This window comes from Antrostomus carolinensis, unplaced genomic scaffold (assembly GCF_000700745.2).
Source record: "Antrostomus carolinensis isolate BGI_N321 unplaced genomic scaffold, ASM70074v2 scaffold37734, whole genome shotgun sequence".
NCBI classification, from domain to species: Eukaryota; Metazoa; Chordata; class Aves; order Caprimulgiformes; family Caprimulgidae; genus Antrostomus; species Antrostomus carolinensis.
In genome coordinates this window covers 326-723 of record NW_010310726.1, presented here as the reverse complement: position 1 = coordinate 723, position 398 = coordinate 326, and the positions used below count along the sequence as shown (strand labels likewise).

At 70.6% G+C, this 398-nt stretch overlaps 1 protein-coding gene across 1 annotated transcript in view; it reads right to left on the bottom strand.

The window, feature by feature from the left end:
• Positions 1-30: 30 nt before the first annotated feature.
• Positions 31-398, bottom strand: part of HSF5 (heat shock transcription factor 5) — a gene marked incomplete at its 3' end in the record, with an annotated part of 492 nt that continues 124 nt past the window's right edge. The window contains exon 2 of the mRNA XM_029084637.1: positions 31-394. Within this exon, the coding sequence (XP_028940470.1) occupies positions 31-394 (364 nt within the window). The remainder of the gene's footprint in view (positions 395-398) is intronic.

The following is a 398-nucleotide window of genomic DNA, read 5'->3' as shown; positions in this document are numbered from 1 at the left end:
GCAGCAGCGGGTCCCCGTGCAGCGACGTGCCGAGCAGCTGCTGGCAGCGGCTGGGTGGGCGGCTGGTCACCTCCCGGCCGGCCACCAGCTTCGCCTTGTCTTCCCTCGACAGGTGCTTCAGGTGGACGAGGAGGTCGGGGCGGTCGCGCCAAAAGTGGGGGCTGCGGAAGTGGTGCAGGGGCCCGGCGGCATCGCCACCTCCATGGCCATCGCCACGGCCCAGCTCAGGCCCCGTCTCCACCTTGTGGAAGCCGTAGAGGTTGAGCTCTCGGGTGAAGCTGGCAAAGGTGTTCCTGATCTCGAAGAGGTGGGCGGTTGCTGCCTCCTCCCCATCGCCGGGCAGCCCCGTGGCACGGCCCAGCCCGGCACCCAGCAGCTCCCGCTCGAAGAGCCGCTGG